The sequence below is a fragment of the Acyrthosiphon pisum genome, chromosome A2 (assembly GCF_005508785.2).
Source record: "Acyrthosiphon pisum isolate AL4f chromosome A2, pea_aphid_22Mar2018_4r6ur, whole genome shotgun sequence".
In the NCBI taxonomy this organism is placed as follows: Eukaryota; Metazoa; Arthropoda; class Insecta; order Hemiptera; family Aphididae; genus Acyrthosiphon; species Acyrthosiphon pisum.
In genome coordinates, this window is record NC_042495.1 from 109,540,641 (window position 1) to 109,560,897 (window position 20,257).

The 20,257-nt window shown below is 26.9% G+C and overlaps 1 protein-coding gene across 1 annotated transcript; it reads left to right on the forward strand.

Moving 5' to 3' along the window:
• Nucleotides 1-7,658: 7,658 nt before the first annotated feature.
• LOC100168958 (protein Malvolio) lies at nucleotides 7,659-13,616 on the forward strand. The gene is made up of 13 exons (XM_016806683.2): nucleotides 7,659-8,448; nucleotides 8,537-8,635; nucleotides 8,732-8,854; nucleotides 8,955-9,181; nucleotides 10,581-10,719; nucleotides 10,811-10,966; nucleotides 11,358-11,516; nucleotides 11,576-11,623; nucleotides 11,708-11,866; nucleotides 11,929-12,152; nucleotides 12,222-12,438; nucleotides 12,499-12,575; nucleotides 13,515-13,616. The coding sequence occupies exons 1-13, from the start codon at nucleotides 8,407-8,409 to the stop codon at nucleotides 13,546-13,548; spliced, it is 1,704 nt and encodes a 567-aa protein (XP_016662172.1). The 5' UTR covers nucleotides 7,659-8,406; the 3' UTR covers nucleotides 13,549-13,616.
• Nucleotides 13,617-20,257: the final 6,641 nt, after the last annotated feature.

Consider the following 20,257-nt stretch of genomic DNA (forward strand, 5'->3'; position numbering starts at 1 on the left):
CATTAAATGTCCACGCTTATTTTAACACAACAATAACATTTTATTAATAGTTATAGAAAAAAAACTAAAAAAAATTGGAAACAGAAAATGTCAGTAAACAGCTCAAAACAAGTCAAACTATTTTTATGGTGTAGGTATAGATAACGTTAATATAAAATATATCCATTGAGAATTGCATATACGAGTATCTACAGTAATTTTTTTTAGAGTTATCTAAGTTATTTGGTACACCAAATACCAAAATCAATTTTGCGTAAAAATGATGGTTTTTCCTTTTCTTTGATAGATAGATAGACAGATAGATTTTATTGTTAGTATTTCAAATAATGTATAATTCAAAAAATGTAACAATAGAATGCGAAAAACTTTGTCTCCAAAAGCCTGAGCTTGTGTGGAGAGAAATAAGCTCGGATTAAGGGGGGTTCAGGGGGGCCATGGCCCCCGGGCCTCGATAGTTAGAATTTATTTATAGGGGTCTCAGATTTGTCCATTACTTTTTCGTTATAGGCTATAACTAGGGCCCGGATTTATATGCAAATGCATGTTCTTCTACAATTCACCTAGAAAAATTTTGATTATAAATGTCGACGTTTCGTAATGTGTAGATTCTATGGTTCAATTTTTTTTTTGCATATTTTAGCATATTTGAATGAAAATGCATATTTATTGTATATTTATTGATAGTTGCATAAATGTTGCATATTCTACAATTCATAGAATTTACGTCTGTAAAGATACCTACTGTCGATTATAAATAACACATTATACATCCATAAGTGATCGTCAATCGACATCATCGTTATCGACGGCCGACGAATGACGACAAATATTGGATTTTTTAGTGGAAAATGTATTATTACCCAAACACGTCCACATTAGATAACATTATAGTATATACTGTACAATACGTATTGGGTAACATAGAGTTTAGTTTGTATGGTCTTTATAGTGCGTAGTGTACAGTGTACGGTATATTTTGTTTAAAAAATCTAACTTGCTACTTTTATTTTTATATAATGCCTAAAGTAAATAATGCTTAATTGTTTGCACACCTTAAAAAAAACCTCGAACAAAACTGAAATGGCGCCCCTGGCCTCAAAATGTCTTAATCCGGCATTGGAGACAATAGTTCTTATAATGCTGCTTCATTTTGTATAATATATATATATCTACATCGTACTTAAATCCATATACAAAATAAGTGATAGGTAATAATGTAGCATAGGTACAAGTAAAGTTTAAAAACAAAAAAACAAAAAACGAAATTTATAAATAAGATTATAGCATTGAATAAAAAAGTAGATTAAACTCATTTTGTTATTTACTATTTTAGCTGTGACATTCTTACTTTTTAAGTAACATTTTTTGTTTTGAACCTTCCCAAGTACCAACTAGATTTCCTTTCCCATCGAACAAGATGCTGAAGTTGAAAATTGAAGCATTATTTTAACAACTTATCGTGTATACAGACACAAATAATAAAAATAAAAATAAAAACACACATCAATATAAAATCAATACATTCATCGCTCCGCTAAGAATCTAAAATGATCATATTTATATAATTTTATGTACCTACCTACGGCCGCACATTTATAAGCAATATTGTAAGCGTATACCTACTTAAACATTAAAAAAATATACATTAAAATATTAACTGTGGCAATTGTACGTATTTAATATTGTAATACAAATGTTTTGATGGTTAAAATAAATAAATATGCTAAACCTAATCATCTGTACACTTTTTCAAGCAATTTATTAGTACCTACCTATACCTACTGGCTAATCACTATTCACTATTGCCAATATTTTGTTACGCATGATACTAAAGAAGAATATTGAACATTACAAAATTAAAACAAAACTAAATACTACTAAATACTAAACTAAAGATTAATTGACTAAAGAAAATTAATTTAACGCAACTCATTGTTATGTGTTATCAATAATTATCAACGCTTAACATTACAAAAAAAAATCAAATGGAAAAAGAGATGATTTCCTATAAAGCCATGTAATATATATCAATGTGTGTTACATTTCATTTATTTAATCATTAATGGGTTACCATTAATTTCAAAAAATATGTTTTAGTCCATAATAAATTATAACGATGCAGGTTATAATGAAAAGCATAACAAATTAAACATATAGTTACTGAAAACGTTCTGAAGGGTCCAATATAGTTATGGAAAAGGTTACTTTATATTTTAAAATATATTAATCCTAAAATACAATTTGTTAGTATTTTTGTAACAATAGTGCAAATGTACTTACAATTGTTAACAAACAATTATTTTTTCCCAATTAAATAAATAGGTACAATGGTTATCGTAATATACCTAACAGTTGAAAGGTTTTTGTGATAGATTTTACGCTGTTATTTATTTTATATTGAAACTATAATACTACCTATATTATACTAATATACAGATTACAGATAGCTTATATATTTTAATAGTCAGCAATTACACGTATTTTGTACATTGTACCTACATAAGTATTTTTCCCATGCAAATATTATATTACCTATAACTTATACTATTAGTTACAACTATAATATCCAATAGGTAGAGGCTATAAGTAAAATAATATTTAAAAAAAAAATAATTAAACGAAATTAGTTTATAACGAATTAGTAGACATATACAATATAGAGGGTTTTCAATTAATAACTATCACTTATTATCTTAAACTTTATTCGTTTTCTCGTTTTTTAAGATATATTTAGATTCTGAGCGGAGCGATAAATGTATTGATTTTACAATGATGTGTATTTTTTTATTTTTTTATTTTTGTGTCCGTCATCACATTTTAAGACAGTAAAAATGCTTGGATTTTCTTCAACAGTATCTTATCTAAGTTGGTACTTTGGGGGGTCAAAACTAAAAATTACTGTAAAAACGGGAATTTTTACGCAAAATCTGTTTTCGAGAAAATCGATTTTGGTTTTTGGTGCAACTCTAAAACAAATGACCGTAGGTACATGAAATTTTGAATGAATGTTTATATAAGCGTTTTCTATACACCATAACATTTTCCAAATATTTTTAGCTGTTTACAGACATTTTCAGTTACCAATTTTTTAGTTTTTTTTTTCTATAAATATCAATAAAATTTTATTTGTTGGTTAAAAAAAGCTTTAAAGTTTAATAGAAGGCTCCTAGTATATTGTTTCAAAGGCACATGAAAAAAATTAAAAATCCATTGGCACATTTTTTTTTTTATAAGCATTTAATGTTGAAATATCGAAATAAATGCAAACAATTCACGAAAATGTGCAAATTATTTTGAGTTAGAAATTCATAAAAAATTTTCTATTTAAATCTAAGATTTTAAAATGTAATACAAGATTCCTCATAAGTTTTCCTACCTTTTTCAAAAAAAAAAATGTCTACAAGTGAGTCAAATTAAATTTTTATGAGCGTTTGAAATTTCTATTTTTACAACATTCACTCGATTTCTCATGTACCTAACGATTTTCTTATTTTATTGTAATTAAAAAACAAATGACTGCAGATACTTGAAAATTTCATTGAATGTTTATATCAGTATTTTCTATACACGATAAAATTTTGAAAATAATTTGACTATTGAGCTGTTTACGGACATTGTCAGTTTTCAATTTTTTTATTTTCTTTTCTATAAATATCAATAAAATTTTATTTGTTGGGTAAAAAGCGTGAAAATTTAATGCAAGGCTCCTGATATATTGTTACAAAAGCAGTTGAAAAATATTAAAAATACATAGGCACAATTTTTTTTTATAAGCATTTAAAGTTCGAATTTTGACAAAATTTATCAAATTTAAAATGTAATAATTATTTTGTAGATAAAAATGTATAAAACGTTTAACTTTTATAGCTTAGTTTTTCTTATGCAATGATATTATATCATTTATATCATTGAATTCAAATATAACACCATCCATTACAGTGACCCACTTGTAACCTACTGTACAGCAGAGTGACATCAACTTACCCACCTTTTTTTTACTATAATTTTTAGATCTTTACAAAACAACTATAAAAAAAAACAATTTGTAATTTTAAAATTGTTATTGTTCTTTCTTTCCAATTTTTACATTTTTAAATGACAAGAATTTGAACAAAATAATTTTTCGAGAGTTTCGGTTAGTAAAAATCAAATTTTAAACGAGTACATGTAATTAGTTAAAACATAAAAGTAGGTAATTAAAGTTTAGATGAACAGAGTGGAGAGGTACAAGATGTTGGTCCACTACTCTCCTCATCATCTAATCATTAAAAACTTCAAAGTAATTCTAAAAATGACTACAATAAAGAGTGATAAACAAATATTTCTTTTATTTAAAATAGAAATCAATTTTAATAAAAAATTACGTTTTTTATGAATTAAATGTATGTAGAAAAAATATATTCAAATACGTTAGCTACATAATTATTTTTGAGATATAATGACTAATAAGCGTAAAGTATGTATTTTTCAACTGCTATTGTAATAATATATCAGGAGCCCTGTATTAAATTTTCATGCATTTTTACCCAACAAATAAAAATTTATTGACAATTATATAAAACAAAACTAAAAAAATTGAAAACTGACAATGTCCGTAAGTAGCTCAAAAAGAGTCAAAATATTTTCAAAATTTTATGTTGTATAGAAAATGAAAATATAAACATTCAGTGAAATTTTTATATATCTACAGTTATTCATTTTTGAATTACAAAAAAATAACAAAATCACTACATGAGAAATCCAGTGAATATCCAATCTTGTAAAATATGATTAATATATAACTTCAAACGCACTTAAACATTTAATTTTATTTGCTTGTAGTAATTTTGTTTGTTGATAAAGATAGACAATATTATGAGGAGATTTGTATGACATTTTCTAATCTGAGATTTAATTAGAAATTTTTTTATGAATTTCTAACTACAAATAATTTACACATTTTCGTGAATTTTTTGTATTTATGTCAATATTTGAACTTTAAATGCTTATAAAAAAAAATGTGACAGTGGATTTTTAATTTTTTTCATGTGCCTTTGAAGCAATATACTAGGAGCCAACAAATAAAATTTTATTGATATTTATAGAAAAAAAAAACTAAAAAAAATGGAAACTGAAAATGTCTGTAAACAGCTCAAAATAAGTAAAAATATTTGAAAAATGTTATGGTGTATAGAAAACGCCAATATGAACATTCATTCGACATTTTATGTACCTACGGTCATTTCTTTTAGAGTTGCACCATAAACCAAAATCGAGTTTCTCAAAAATAGATTTTGCGTAAAAATTCCCGTTTTTCCTTAGTTTTATCTTTTGGTTTTCACGGCGCTTTTGAAAACTACTGTAATTTTTACTTTTGACTCCCAAGTACCACTATTTAAATAAAAAACACACATCATTGTAAATATACATCATCGCTTCGCTCAAAATCTAAAATGATTAAATGTACATAAATTACTTTAATCACAATAATATCATCAAATATACTTGGTAATATTATAGGCTAACTGGCCGGCGGCCGCCTTCACTCAGAATCGTTTTTCGTATACAATCATATTATATTATTGAATTCAAATTTAACACCATCCATTAGGGTATAAGTGACCCACTTGTAACCAACTAAATCCATTAAATTTTCAGAGGGGCTAACATTATTAACATCAATGTGAGTTGGGGGGGGGGGGCGTTCGATCCTACAAAACTAAAAAAGGAAGGGGCTTGACAGACTTTTTTGGGGGTGCTAAGGCTTCTCAAGCCCCCTACCTCTGATTTCCGCCAATGTCTACTGTACCTATAGCAGAGCGCCACCCACTTGCCCACCTTTTGTTTTTTTTTTTTTAAACTAGAATGAAGTACGATATAACGAATATCGGTTACGACACGGAACAGTTAGGCACTGAGAATCACTAAATAATTATTCGTCTCGTTTCGTTCGCCTCGGTGGGGCCGGCACTAGTTAGAGTTATATTATTAGAGTTATTTTAAATGTTGAATTAATAATTGAACAATTGAACAATCATGGCAAGCAACGTTATTCGCTAATCAACTTGTCAACACTCAAACAAAATATTAAGAATAAATATAAGAGTTCAGAATTCTTAATGAGTTGTGTGTACAGTAAATAAATCAATAAAACCGAAAATTATATACCTATTTGATCTAAATAAAATAAAATATTTTAATACCTAATAATTCAGTTATTATATGAATATATTCAAATTATATATAATTTGCTATAATGTGAACATTTAATCTTTGAAATTATTTTATTTAAATACTTATTTTCTTTGGATTTAGGTAACTGGTAAGTAATAGCATTGATTAAATATTAAATATATATTATATTTAATCAATAGTAATAGGTACTAACCAGATAGTTATTTATATTTGTGTTGACTTTGGACTGATGATAACTTATAAGTACATAAAGATGATAAGTGATTTATGATAATCATAGCTATTTTAGCTATCTAGTCACCTAGAAAATAGACAGTATTTACTGCTTCCTATTATATTCTGTGCTCCTACCAGGTATGAATAAATGTTTTTTTAAAATAATAACTAATATGCAATTAATATTTTTCCAATATTGTTAATATTTATTATTTTACATAATACGCTTATTTGGATGAAAGTAAAATTGTAGTAAAATATTTAAATTTCAAAATGCTCAAAGCTCACTTAAAAATTAAAATATCGAAAGAAGTCACCGTACAAACAAACATAGATAAAATTCTAAACTTCACGTTTGGTCAATTAACTCTAATATTAAAGCTAACAACACAAGATTAGTAGGTAGTAAGTACTGCCGAACTTAAATTTGCTGTATTATACATTTATAAGACGAGACAAGTGACAACACATGCGGGTGTGGCATCCTCTTAAAGTGCCTAACCCCTCCCAAAATATTTAAAAGTCTCAATAATATAATAAACGTTTGCGTGTGTGAAAAGCTTCCTAAAATCCAATATTGGTAAAAACTAAAAACCATTCAATACCTACCTAGACCTCGACAATTTCCGCTATAATATGATAAAATAAAATCACAGTTGATTTATTAATATTATATTATATATTTATTTATATCTGTGACTAAAATAGAAAATAGATAGATGACGATAGTATGATCATAATAATATTTATTATTTTATCTTAAATTGCAAAAAAAAAAAAGAAAAGTGAAAAACGATAAGAATGTCTAATAACCTGAATGATATTATGGAATTATTGCCATATCGGTATATTATACCATTATTATACGGATGTACGGCGTTCACCTGTAGATTAAAATATAAACATGACGTATTATAATACGTGTTTTGTGTATGTATACCACGAACAATCATATTGTGTAGTTCATGCCGTTCTGGTTCGTGGTGTATACATAATGATGTATTTAATCTATGTCCAATTTGTAAAGATTAATGACTAATGGTTATACAACCATATTATGTGTTATTACATATTAATGTCCATTTGAGAGATTACCCCGTCGGCCACCTTATGTTGAACTATTTTTTTTTAGATAGGTACTTAATAGTTCATATTATTGACCAAAATTGATAATTTCCATAATATTTTAATATTATTCAATAATGTCATACGGTACGTTAGAGTTACAACAATTTAAATATTACACCCGGACACTCCAGCGGAGAATTAAATATTTTCTTTCCGACGAGGGCCCCTCAGGGGACACGTATGCACCATGTCCATGATACACGACGTCGTAGCGATATCAATGGGAGTGGATACGCCGCACACACGTGTTAGGTGCGCGCGCACACTGTAAGGTTATGTCTCGAGTGCTGCGACCGCACAAACGACGATGATGATGATGATGATAATAATGATAATTGTTGGAAAATAAGAGTTAACTCGAAAAAAAAAAAAAATCACGACATCGGACAATCCACGGGCGTACGTACAGAGTGTACACTGTACAGAGGGCATTAAGCCATACGGCAATCATAGTACGTCTTTGCATACGATACTGTACGATAGAGTGCGATAAACGATTACGATACTGTAAACCTGTGCCAGTGGTGGTGTGGCACCGAATGACGGGAATAAAGTGAATTTAATTAGTATAAGTAAATATTATATATACATATTATTTTTTTTTCCTTATTGTTATTGTCTATCTTATCTGTCACAATTCGTCAGTACATAATTGTTGGAGTGGAATCATTACAATTATTGCAATCGGTCCTTATTGTTGTATCATATTATTTTGTCCCCTCTCCGGTGTCGAACGTTAAAAAAAAAAATCTTTTAAAACTATTTTTCAACCATCGTCCGTTGTTCGGTTTACTGAGTTTCGGTTCGGAACTGAGTATAGGAACGTGATTTTTTTGTTAACAATTTTCATCAACCATTTTTCTATTCGTTTTTCTTACTTGTAAACACATGCATGATGACAGAATAACCATGTCCGATTACTGTTTAGTGGTGAGAAACGACGCCCTGGGGCGATTCCCTTGACCATGTATATTAATATATATATTTTATAATATATTATGGTGTATTTATTTTGTAGCCCACGATGGATGAGTCGCATCCCAGGCCGACTGAAACTACAGGCTTGTCAAGGAAAGTTGAACAAGAAGAAAAGGTTCATATTCCTGAATCAAGCCAGGTATGTCATTGGAATAAAATTATTTTTCTTTTACAATAGGCATCAAAATGCCTTATATGAACCTAAGTATATTGAGTTTTTTTTTTTATTTTATAGACGGGATTTAGTTTTCGAAAATTATGGGCATTTACAGGGCCTGGATTTTTGATGAGTATTGCCTATCTTGATCCAGGCAACATAGAATCAGACTTACAGTCTGGTACGACTGCCAGGTACAAGGTATAGTACAATTTATAAAATTTCATAGCACCTCTAGTTTATTTTCACATCTATTTTAGATAATATTTATTAATTGTAAATTATATTAATTTAATTATAGTTATTATGGGTGTTAATGAGTGCTACCATTTTGGGTTTGGTAATGCAACGGTTATCAGCTCGCTTAGGTGTTGTTACCGGTCTTCATTTAGCTGACATGTGTTATCGCCAGTACAGAAAAGCTCCAAGACTATTTGTTTGGCTTATGATGGAAGTTGCTATCATTGGTTCAGACATGCAAGAAGTCATCGGCACTTCAATTGCTATTTACTTATTGAGTAACAAAATGTAAGTTTGTTTATTGGAAAATTTACTATAATGGCAATTGGAAGCCTAGTAAAATAATGTGTGTGTCTCTCTAATTACCTAACCTGCGTCATTTTAAGTCCTAAACCTACAAACTCTTAATATTTGTATTTCATATTAATATTTAATATTGTATCATATAAATGTTTAGACTATTTAGATGGTAAACCGCTATTAGATATTCTGTGCACCAAATTTGAAATGTCCAATGATTACCAACCAGAAATGACCAAGTGTTCCTACACTGATTATAAATAATTATTTACTCTCGTATAACTTCAAATTGAACTAATTTTTCTATAAGTTTAATTAATTTAAATTGATGATTATTCACCTCATTTATTCAACAATGTTCAAATTGTAAATTCTGAATAATCTATTTAACTTTGATTAATAATGATGTGAATTGACCCATTATCAAATTTAGAAGTGAGAATATTATCTGGTGAGCCTCACTGTTTTTTTTTTTATATTTTAATTTTAAAGCAAGTTACTAGTATTTTAAAATACACAAACAACTTTCAATTTTAAAATACTCATAACTTACTTTAAAATTAAAATAACCTTATGAGGTTCACTAGATAATATTTTCGATATGATAATAGATCAATTAATTCCAATATTAATCAATAATCATAAAAGAGTTAAATACATACCGTTAAATAGATTATTCAGGATGTACAATTTGCCATGTAATGTGGTTGTAAGACGGAGACAGCGTATGTGGGTGTAGCGTCCTGTTAATTGAAATAACATAAATATATTTTTTTCATTTTATTTTCATTTTCATCAATCAAAAAAATATATGTGTAATACTCATATATTTTACTTTTAATATTAAAGTGGTATTGGTGGTAATACTAAACAGTAATAAATCAACTGAGGTTAGGGGTGCTGTTACACATAAATCTTTTTCAAGATTGTCCCTGCTTACTCTGTGATATTATTATGGTCAAAAACTGCATAAAACTATTCATTTTTTATAAATTAAATATACTCAAACTATTAATTTAATTTGAATTTAATTGTATTTAAGAAATATTTAGAGTAGTTATATTTTATTAGAATTATGATTTGGTTTTTTTATGTGACATTCTTATCTACTATTACTTTAAATTAACATTTATTATTATACAGTGTATTATTATTCTAACTGAACTTTTTAGTACTTGACTACTACTAGTACCAGACTACCTGGAAATAGTGATTTGATGTATAAGTTTACATTGTATGTTACCAACGTAATGTTAATATTTCCTTGAAACAATTTTAAAACATTTAAATTTCCTGCATTAAATCTACAGTATATATATTTTTTGGTCTTTATTTAAATTTGGAATCAGTGTAATAATTGGAAAAAACAATATAAAAATTAATTTAGGATACCACTTTGGATAGGAGTGCTGATCACTGTCATTGATACTTTATCTTTTTTGATGCTGGACAAGTATGGACTTCGAAAATTGGAACTAGTGTTTGGTCTATTCATTGTTATAATGGCATTGTCATTTGGATATGAGGTATTAAAAAAATCATCAGTCTTTTTGTAATTATTACAAACTCTTAAAATGTTGTATGTATATATATATTTAAGTTGATTATTCTTTCTAGTTTGCAATTGTTCAACCTGATATAAAAGATATGGCTAAAGGATTGGTTACTCCTTGGTGTTCAAACTGTCAAGAATCTGCTCTTCTTCAGGCTGTTGGTATTATTGGAGCAATCATAATGCCACATAATCTATACTTACACTCAGGCCTAGTCAAGGTAAATATAATAATAATAATCATTCATTATTTAAACTGTCAAATTCAATATGGTTACATGAAATTATCCATATCATTGGTACAATCATATTAAGTAATGTTTAAATCAAATAATAAATTAATACAAATATTTTACTCTGAAACTGTGAAATCCTTAAAAAGAAAAAAATCCGCATAGTATAGACCCATAGTTAATAAAATATTTGAAACTAGTAATATTAGTCTTTGATAGTAATTTTTAAAAATTAAGTTGATGCATTGTTTACCATGTTTTATATATTACTTAGTAAAAATCTAATCTCCATATAACTTGTTTACATTTGATTATTTTCATAATGTGGTGAAGAAATGATCAAGAATATTTTAATCTAAAATTTGTATTTACTTTTTAGTCTAGGGAAGTTGATAGAACAAAAAAAGACAAATTACGAGAAGCCAACTATTACTTTTTTATTGAATCTAGCGTTGCTTTATTTGTATCATTTGTGATCAATGTGTGTGTTGTATCAGTTTTTGCTCATGGGTTATACAATAAGACAAACAGTGATGTGGTAAGTTGTATATTTTATTTTTATTTCTAAATTTTAATTCTTTAATTCTTTGTATATAGTTGGATATTTGTACCAAGAACAATAATACATATTCGGATATTTTCCAAGTGAGATAAAAGTCAATTGAATTAAAACATATTATAATATGTATTAACTATTATTTAATCTATTAATAATTACAATTTTATTAGAATAATACCGAATTAGTAGAAGTTGATATATACAAAGGTGGAGTATTCCTTGGTTGTCAATTTGGCATAGGTGCTATGTATATTTGGGCTATTGGTATTTTAGCTGCCGGTCAAAGTAGTACAATGACTGGATGTTATGCTGGACAATTTGTAATGGAAGTATGTAGTGTCAATTAATATGTCAATGTTCATATTCACATATAGTATAAAATTAATTTTAGGGCTTTTTAAATCTTCAATGGAGTCGATGGAAAAGAGTTGGGTTTACTCGACTGGTTGCTATAGCGCCCACATTTTATGTGGCATTTTTTAGTAATATTAATGATTTGACTGGTATGAATGACCTGTTGAATGCAGTAATGAGCTTACAACTACCATTTGCTACACTTCCAGTAATTGCATTCACTAGTAATCCTCGAATTATGGGAGAGTTCACCAATGGATTGTAAATATAAACTAAATGAAAACCCACTATGTAAGTCATTTTAAATTTCAACTGTTTATTTATTTTCAGAGGAAACATTTTAATAACAATTATTTTGTCTGCTATCATAATTAGTATAAATATATACTTTGTAATCCATCACACAATCACAAATTTCACTTACAATTTAACTTTATTAATTGGAGTTATAACGTATAGTACAATTTATTTATTAATGTGTGCTTATCTTACACTGCATCTTGTTATCAGTATGCTGGATGATTGCAGTGTGTTACGTAGAAATCCAGTAAGTGTTATTATTTTATTTGTCATATATTTTAATAATTAATTAAAAAATATATTTCAGTTTGTTATTAAATTTATTGGTCCACAAATCGGGAACACTTTTTCTAAACATCAACAAACAAATTATTCTCCTCCGAGGTAATAATAAGTATTTATAAAATGTGTAAAATATTTATTTAAATATTTATTTTTGGTTCAATATACATTATTGACGGCTTTTGTTCATAAGAGGATGTCGTTCCCTCATGTATTGACTTCTGCTTACAAACGCATACCAATTTTATAATGAGCATACCTTGTTCTAAAATTAAAATATTAATAAAAGGTTACGTGGAACTTTGAATAATATTCTTGACTTTAAATTTTATAGTATTTAGTAGTTAAAATCGCTTAATATTAAAAATATAGAATTTAATGGATTCTTTTGAGTGTAAAATTTGCTATGTTATGCATAAGTAAGATGGAGTCAACACATTTGACTCAATGTCCTTTTAATTTAAATTATTAAAATAATTTAACCAGTTTATGGTTGACCATTACATAAATTATATTTTAATTTTTTTTTTTAACAGATATTTAATGATTAATTTAAACAATATAGATTAGGTATACTTTTAATATTTAATAATACTGTTATTTTTGTAATATACTTTTTTTCTATTAGTTTTAATAATTAGTTCATTTTCTTTGATTGTTAACCTATTGATGTGTGAAACATATTTTATCAGAAATAATAATTTAACAATTATGTAATTAAACATTTAAAAATGTTGAAAGTAATTTTAATTTTACTAATTTGAAGTTAAACTATGGTAGTATAAAAAAAAAAATACAATAAAAAAATGTAAATACTGTACATTAAGTGTAAAATTAAAACTTATAAAATCTTACTAAAAAATATGGTATATCTGTTATAACTGTTGTTTCTTATCTGTGTGTATTAAGTTTGGGATTTATTATAAAGATTATACTATATGTTTAGTTAATTAAAAATTTGTTGAGTAATTCAGTCATTACCTTAAATAACAGCTAAATATTTTAGTTAAATTATATTTTATTTTTTTATTAAAATAATAGCAGCCAAGATGACGTAACAAATATCAAGCTATAATAATGAATAATGATGGAATGTTGTTGCATGTGTCAAAAGGATTGTACTTAACACCATACGACTAGCAAGTATATAACTAATATAATTAATGTATAAATGGTTATTTACAAATCTAGATATTTGATATCTGGGAATATTATTTTGTGTGGGGCCCAATATTATACTATTTTAATTAGAATAAAAATAGACAAAATCATTGTCACAAAAAATTTTGAGTAGGGCTGACCCACCCTCTAGATCAGGGATCACCAACTAATTTCTACAGGGGTCTGTCTTGAAACTTACCAAACTTCCCATGGTCCAAAACACATTTAAATACCCAGTGGCTTTTTTCATACATAAACAATTAATAACAATCATTCTAAATCGTAATAAAACGTATTTTGGAAATTCTTAGATACCATTTTTTTTTTGACATACAATAACGCAGCGAGCCTTGTTACTAACATACCTATAATGTATATATGTGTATACTATACTCACAGTATTGGAAAATAATTTTAATTGTAATTTTATTATAAAAAGTAATTTAAAAACTATATTGTATATTTTATAATAATTACGCACCCATTAGGGTCCATAAAAAATGTGTCTACAGTCCGCTAGTCTGTAACCCCTGTCCTAGATCATGCTTGGTTTGATATGTGTTAGCATAATTTCAAATATGAATGATGGTATTACCAAAAAAAAATATTAACTATTAACTATGTTCTCTATTAAATGTCTAAAAAGTAGACAAGATACATAGGCTAGATACAGACACTATGCTCTAATTAAAATAAGACTACATTGCCTTTATGATAGGCTATCCATTTGACCGCCACCATCACTCGCTTGGTAGCTGTTATCGGTGTCACGCGGGAGCAATTCATGGTGAGGCGAGCATTCACAGACCTTGACCAATTTTTGTCTGAGGCATGGTAACATGGTAACATGGCATGGTTACTCTCATTCTGTTAGAATAATTTTGTAATTTTATCAATTTTCAATTAGAATAACCATATTAACATATTATAGTATCTACGCTTAAATTTGAAAGTTGAATAAGATAAAAATAAAAATTCCAAAAGAACCCAGTGTTTCTCTAAAATATCTTAATTTTACTTAAATTCCGTTTTTAGAATATATTATAGTTATATTGTACTTAAAATCTTTCAAAGCTGATATCAAAATTTTTAGTCGTGTAATTTTTATAAAATAAAATTGTATGCTATGAATATTGAACTATTTCAGCTATTGGTTGCGACTGTTGCGAGCAATATGATATTAGGCTGTAGACGCTAGTCGAGAGTCTAAGCCAACGGTCAGCAAATTTTAATTGGTATCAACATAGATATTTTTATATGATTTTATACATGTTTATTTGTGTGTGTTTGTATTTTATACCTGTATATTAGGTAAGTGGGCCTCAAAGTTGTTTTTACATAATTGGTGGTCTGCACAACTAAAATGGTTTTAGTTAAAATGGAACCTCAGAACTATTTAATAAACAAAAAAGAGTATTTACTTTATTTTTAACTATTAAAAAAATAATTTTATAATTACTGAACCTGATTATTGTAACAAGCACCTAAGATTTGTTCAAGAAAAATCGTTCTTAGAAATCTGACTGTACTTGAACTAATTAGCTTAAAACTCTGTAAATAATATGAATTCCTTGAAAAATATGATAACGCCAATAACTTTTTTTTATATCTTATCAGAACCTTCGGATTTTTTATTTTTTTATGCACAAAATATTATTACAGCTTTATACAACACATGTTTTGAATTATTGAAGAAATTTCACAATTGAAATGTCTCATACTAAAACTGTCTAAGGTTTGTCTAATGTAGACATTAAGTTTTTAGGTGAATGATACAATTACAATAATATTTACATGCTTATTGCTTATAGGTGTATGTTTAAGGGTCAAAATATTTTTTCATGTTTAACAGACGTTCTGTTTATTCTTTAATTAATCAAAGCCGTAACTAGCAGGGAAGGAGTTCAGGGGTCTAGACTCCCCCTCCATAATTTTTTTAGAATGTAGAAAAAGTTTAGCAGTGAATAGTATTTAATATTTATTGACTATTGTATTAACAATAAGTTTAAAGCAGTAATAACAAGGATGAAGTTTTTATATTTCGAACATGAAAATAATGTATATTTAAATTAAACAAATGTACTTCCACAAAATTTGTTTTCAGTTACGGCCTTAATTTATAGGTGTTAAAACCATTTATATGTGTATTACTATTACCTTAAGTAATGTTTATATTTTATTTATTTTTTGCAATTCAGATAATACGAGGAAAACATTGTGGACAACATTATCTGATAGAAGAATTTGTGATCTTCTGTTTTAGATTTTTTGTTCGCTGTGAACAATATTATATATTTAATTACTATTAATTTATTTTAAAATTGCCCACATTTTTATTTTTAATTATAATAAATTTTAAAGGGAAAATATTTTTGTCTTTAGTTTTTATAATAATTAATAATTCAAATGTATACGTAAATGTATACAATTTAAATTAAAAAGTGATGTGGATCATCATTAATAATATATATAATATTATGTTTGTGTTGGTGACTAAATTTTAAACAACATTTGTTTAAATGTATAAACAACTTACTATATTATTTATTATTCATTTTTTTTTTTTTTTTTTGTCATTTTTGAAATTTGTATTTATTCCAAGGTGTATATTTTTTTATTTTATTTTATACAATAATAATTTTAAGGTTATTCAAATTTGAACAAACCTATATAATTAAACATAAAAAGAAAGTTATATAAGTAAATAGATTTTATAATAATTATTGATAATTTTCATCTTAGGTGTATCCGATATTATTATTTTTTTTTGTTTTTATAACGATAAAAATTATTACAATGAACTCAAGAAAATGTATCTATTGAATCGATGTTTTATACACAGACAAGAAAACTTTTATAAGACATGTGATAAAAAAAAATTGTTATTGAAATTATGTTTTAATTAGATAGATTTATTATTTGTTATAAATTAATATAAAATACTAGATAGTTACCTATATTTATTGAAATGTAAATTATACTCTTTAATTATAAATTTTATGTATATAATTTTATATAAAAAAAAAATGTATTTTTGTCCATTACTCTATGACTATGATACAATTAATGTGTATACTTAATTGTATATGCCTACTTGGTAAAATTACTTATATAAATACGATTAATGTTACCTTATTTATTACTATAATAATTATTTTTTTTAGAAAACATTTTGTACACATTTTGTTCAAGATGATTTTATGTGCAATGGAAATTATTAACAATTATTTTGAACAATATTACAGCATAATGTCAAATATAAAAACAATAGACGCAGTGAAAATAATATGTAATATATAAGTTAAACCTCTAGTATTTTATTTATAGTTTTTTAATGTACTTATATTTTTAATTTGGCCATTTACTTAACAAATATACTACTCAGTATGTACTAAACTTGTTCTTTTCCCAAGATATTTATATTATAATATTTCAAATGAAATGTACCGAATCTTTTTAACTATAAAAAACATTAGGGGGCCTGGTATGATGAGGGAGGTTGTCCAGTGACAGAACCCTTATGTGTTATTAGGGTCAGGGGTTTAGTGCACCAACATTTTTTTAACCGACAGATGGGATTATTAGGTAGGTTTTCTCCGCCTTGATTGGTTATAAGGGGGTTGGGGTTGGTGTGGGTGGATAGTTTGTAGTGGAATTTTTTTTAGTGTTTGGATGCAACTGTGGTAACGGTTTCAATTTTGAGGTTGTGGAGCGAGTTGAATTTGGAGAAATGCCCTACACAAACATAAACATATGGCTGCCAATTTTGAATACAAAAAAGGTTTGCAATTTTCAACTTGTTTCTTAGAATTTAAATGAAAAATATAATTAATGCGAAATGATGCAAAGTATAAACATATATCATACACACTTGACTATGAAATTGAAATCAATGAATAAAAATATAGAATTTAAAATTTACAAAATTCAATTTGTATTTACATTATTTACATTTGTAACACTTCACTTTAATTGGACTAGTATAATATCTTTTAAAAACTATAAAAATGTACCTAAAATAGCTTATTGCAGTTGCGAACTACAAAAATAACAAACTTAATATAACTTAAAAGTCCGAAAAAAAACTATAGTAATCTAAATAATCCTTCCTTACTTCGTATTAGAAATTAAAAGACCAAGGCAAGTTGTATAATATTTGAAAAATAAATGGAAAAAAATATAGTGACAAATCTTTATTGAACATACCATAAGTAACCGAAAGTGTTATACCCATTGTTGGTTAGTTTTTTTCAAACTAATTTCGTTAAAAATACTTTTTGGTCTGACAAAGTGATGAAAAGTTTTTTCTTCGCAAAAATGTATACATTTTGTATACAAAGAATTTACGACAAACAAGGAAATGTTTTTATAAATAAAATTGCACCTTCTTTTGTAATGCCCTGAGATAAAATGATCATATTATCACAGTAGTATAATCGAAACAAAGTGATTTCGTTCCTAGTGCAAGTTAAGAAATGTAATAAATATAATAAGTACCTATAATCGAAAGTTGCATCTCATCCTATAAGTAAAAACTTGAATGTGGATGAGTTGAGATCAATTTAAATTAAACAAAAAATATAACAAAATGTAAACAATATTACAAAAAAATTAAAATATGTGAAAATATAATATAAAACAAAAATATTTAAGATATAAAACTAACTAAATGTTTTTTATATTGAATAAAATTAATAAAAGAAAAAACTTTTATGTTGTATTTAGGTACGTAATAATAAAAAACCTTTAATAATAGGGCTGTGATTACCAAAATTAGATCTATTCAATGGAACATTTAGGTTGTTATTATTTTTTAATCTAGGGTAGTAAACATGCGATGGTTGATATTGCCTAATAGAGGTCCTAACCGTATAACAAAGTTTGTCGTTCATATGACAGCCTAAAAGTTTGCACATTAAGGTCTGTTATATAGTACATTTGTAAAAAAAATTAAAATACTGTAATATAAACAACAAGATTTTTTATTAATCAATAGGTTTAGAAGGTTTCTTTATTTAGTATAGTGTTGTTTAAGCTTTAAATAAAAAGTGGCACTAAGTTTTTATTATAAAGTTTAAGTCTATATCTAATAGAGATAAGTAGACCATTAGTTATCGAGCTTTTAATTTCATTAAATTAGTTTTTTGAAATAGTAATTTTACTCGCATTAGTGATTAATTCAGTTATTTTCTAGTTAAATTTATCTACCAAAATGTCTATATCATTTGCAATGAGTAAACTCTGCGTCTCTGCCAATCAAATGTGGAAACCAGTAGACAGTGTTTATTGTACAAATAAGAAATCAAAGTTGGAGGATCATATTGTTTATGGTGAATATGAAATGCAGCGGTGTATATAGGGGGGGGTGCCTCCTGGGCTAGCGCCCGAAGTTAAATTAACACATTGTATGCATATTGCTTTATGTATATACACTATATTGCATATTTACATAACCATGGCCGCCTGTACTTACTTTTGATGTCATATCTAAGGTTTATAATTTTTGATAGAATATATTATGTGTATACTTCCTGATCAGTCGGAGTATATAAGCGCCAAAATGGCCATATAATCTGTCAAGTAGATTAAATTGTGTGGTAAGTACGTGTGTTCGTCGTATATATATATATATTGTAAATTTAGTATCGTTGATTTATATTATTTATATTTATGTGCTACACACCATTGTTAAAGGGTTCACCTCTTAAATTTTAACAAAAATATATATATATATATATATATATTACAATATTGGTATGTTTATAGAAGTAATTAAAAACAAACCCAAAGTTCAAGGACAACCTACAGCATCAACAAAACGACAGGTGTCGGACAACACGAAAGCACTTGCAATTTTAATTACTGTGTACCAATTTCTACAAAATGGATAGACGACAAGCTTGGAAATGTTTTTATAAATAAAAACGTACCCTCTTTTGAAATGCCCTGCGATAAAATGATCATATTTCCCTCTCGCTTAATAAGGTCTAATTCTCCCTTTGTTGTTCCTTTCCACAGCACCAACTATGGTAGAAATAATCCAATGCATCGTATGATGCGCATTTGTAATGAGCACCTATGCTTCTCTTAGGGCCTGTTTTACAATCATAGTTTAAACCTCGGTTACGCTTGAACCACTGATTTTACCAGCTGAATTCGGTGGTTTAACCGGAGTTCAACTATTGTAATACGGGCCCTTAGTTAGTTCTATTTTGTTGTTGATTTTAATTTTGATACTTAATCTGTTATTACTTATTACTGTTTTTACCTTTGTTTAATTATTGTTTTATTTTTATTTGTATATAATCGCCGTGTATTGTTTGGAGTTTACCTATTTATTGTTATAATATTCATATTCATTACTACAAATTGTATTGTACTATTGGGCTCTTAGCCCGTTCATACATAAATAAATAAATAATTATATAAATATTATTATCACAGTAGTATAATTGAAATAAAAGTAATTTCGTTCCTAGTGCATTGTTATGATTTGGTTTTGTTTTATATGGGTATAGCGCCATGTATAGCATGCATGCTTCTTATTAATTTTTATATAGAGCACTATTATAAGAAATATCAATTTTATAAAGAAAACCACGGACAAATAACGCACGGCAATC

What these genes read in the sequence shown, in the direction of transcription:
- LOC100168958 (XM_016806683.2), top strand. Translation starts at nt 8,407, where the DNA reads ATGCATGATGACAGAATAACCATGTCCGATTACTGTTTAGTG. An exon ending in GTACGACTGCCAGGTACAAG is followed by an intron (nt 8,855 to 8,954) that starts GTATAGTACAAT and finishes ATTTAATTATAG; the next exon opens with TTATTATGGGTGTTAATGAG. An exon ending in ATAAGACAAACAGTGATGTG is followed by an intron (nt 11,517 to 11,575) that starts GTAAGTTGTATA and finishes CTTTGTATATAG; the next exon opens with TTGGATATTTGTACCAAGAA.